This window comes from Coptis chinensis, chromosome 2 (assembly GCF_015680905.1).
Source record: "Coptis chinensis isolate HL-2020 chromosome 2, ASM1568090v1, whole genome shotgun sequence".
Classification (NCBI taxonomy): Eukaryota; Viridiplantae; Streptophyta; class Magnoliopsida; order Ranunculales; family Ranunculaceae; genus Coptis; species Coptis chinensis.
Window position 1 is genome coordinate 5,187,416 of NC_141457.1, and position 2,025 is coordinate 5,189,440.

Consider the following 2,025-nt stretch of genomic DNA (forward strand, 5'->3'; position numbering starts at 1 on the left):
CTTGATTAGGTGAGATAAACTTAGGCAATAAACTCAACCCTATTTGCAAGGATCTTAGAAATAACCTTGTAAGAGACATTACAAAGGCTAATAGGTGCAGAATGAGAAGTATGTGAGGGGCAATCAATCTTAGGAATCAAAGAAATGTAAGTTTGATTGAGGTATATTCCAAACCCGCCAAGATTGAAAAACATTGTACCATCCTAACTAGATCCTCCCCAACCGGACGCCAATACTTCGATAGAACATTGCGGGGAAAGCCATGTGCCCCGGAGCTTTCAAACCACCCATACTCTTCAACACCTTTCTAATCTCAGTTCTAGATGGACATCTAGTTAGAGAATCATTCTCAGAGATAGAGATACAAGGGTCAAACAAATCTAGGATGATATCAAGGGAAGGGAGAAGAGCTGAATTTGGTGAAGGTCTGAAAGTATCCTCAAAAGATGAAATGAACTCTTGCGCCACTTCCGATCTAGAAGTAACCCAAAGACCGGCTTCAGTCTGAATTTTGTCAATACTATTCCTTCGCCTTCTGAAACTAGCATTAGAATGGAAGAATTTAGTATTGTTATCAGCCTCCAAAACCATAGAAGTATTTGAGTGCTGCTTCCAATATGATTCCTCCTTTTTGTACAACTCCAAGATATGTTCCTTTATATTTTTAATCTCCACCAGCACGAGATCAGAAACGGGGCCAGCCAAAAGAGAAGAGAGAGCAGATTCAGCCTCTTTAATTTGAGAAAAGATATTCCCAAAATAAGTTTTGTTCCAAACCCTCAAAGAGGATTGCAGCTCAACAAATTTAGAGTTCAGAATGAATGAAGGAGACCCATGAACATGAGTCTGCCAACAATGCTTAATCACCTCCATACAAGAGGGGTCTTTAGTCCACATCTCATGAAACCTAAAGGGTTTAGGGCCACTATCCACCTTCCCAGAAACATAAACAGCTAAGGCAACATGATCAGAAGAAGGAGTAGTGACATGATCCAATCAAACCCGGAGGAAAGAGATTTAACCACTCAACATTAGCAACAACACGATCAATCCTCTCCCTTATATTAGCAGCCCCTAATCTATTATTAGACCAAGTAAAAGCAGGACCATGATAGCCAAGATCAGCCATCTCAAGATCCTCCATCAGGGAAACAAATTCATCAATATACCTAGAGGGTGTGGAATTCCCACCCTCTTTTTCAGACAAACTAGAAATGGCATTAAAGTCACCCAGAATCAACCAAGGCCCAGAAAGAACATTTCTCAAATCTCTCAAATAGTTCCAAACAACAATACGTTTATAAGCAACAGGATCTCCATATATAAAAGATACATGCCATGAAACATTCGAGAGATAATTTAAAAACGTACCCGAGATAGCATTTTTATTCCCATCCACCACTGAGAAAGAAATGTTATCCTTATAGAGAAACGACAAGGCCCCCACTTCTTCCAACGGGATCAACTGCAAACACTTGAGGATACTTCCGGTTTATTACGTACATGCTTCAACTTCTTATATAATAATTTAGTCTCGACTAAAAATAAAACATCGGGATCAAACTTCTTAACTAAAGCTAACACACTACTGAATGGCCTCGGAAAGAGCCCATTCCCCGGCATTCGGGATATAATCATGTCCGCCCGGGTAAACTTCCAAAGCCCAACAAACTCACAATTATACAACTACAAAGAAACGGTTACTCAGGTACAGTCTTAGTAGCATAGGCAATTATTGAGCAACCGAAATCTTCTCTGTGCCAACAAATACACACCCCTACTAACCCACTCGTCTTATATCAAGAAAAACCACCAAGACAAACTAAAATCAGCACCCATACAACTCAAAGCCTTGAACAAGAAACCACAAAACCTAAACTGATGTAAACTCAGAAAGAATCACAACATAGGTCACACCGGACTTCTCGAAACTCAGTAGGAATAAAACTTCAATCACTTTCTTACCACCATCCAGAAAGTTATTCTCAAATTGATTGCAACGGAAATATCAAGATCTTGTCTCTA

General features: G+C 39.7%; 1 protein-coding gene across 1 annotated transcript; it reads right to left on the reverse strand.

The window, feature by feature from the left end:
* Positions 1-207: 207 nt before the first annotated feature.
* On the reverse strand, positions 208-996 carry LOC147514500 (uncharacterized; the record flags this gene model as incomplete). The annotated part of the gene is made up of 1 exon (XM_086594996.1): positions 208-996. A coding segment is annotated over one exon (789 nt), but the record flags the coding sequence as incomplete, so codon positions are not given.
* Positions 997-2,025: the final 1,029 nt, after the last annotated feature.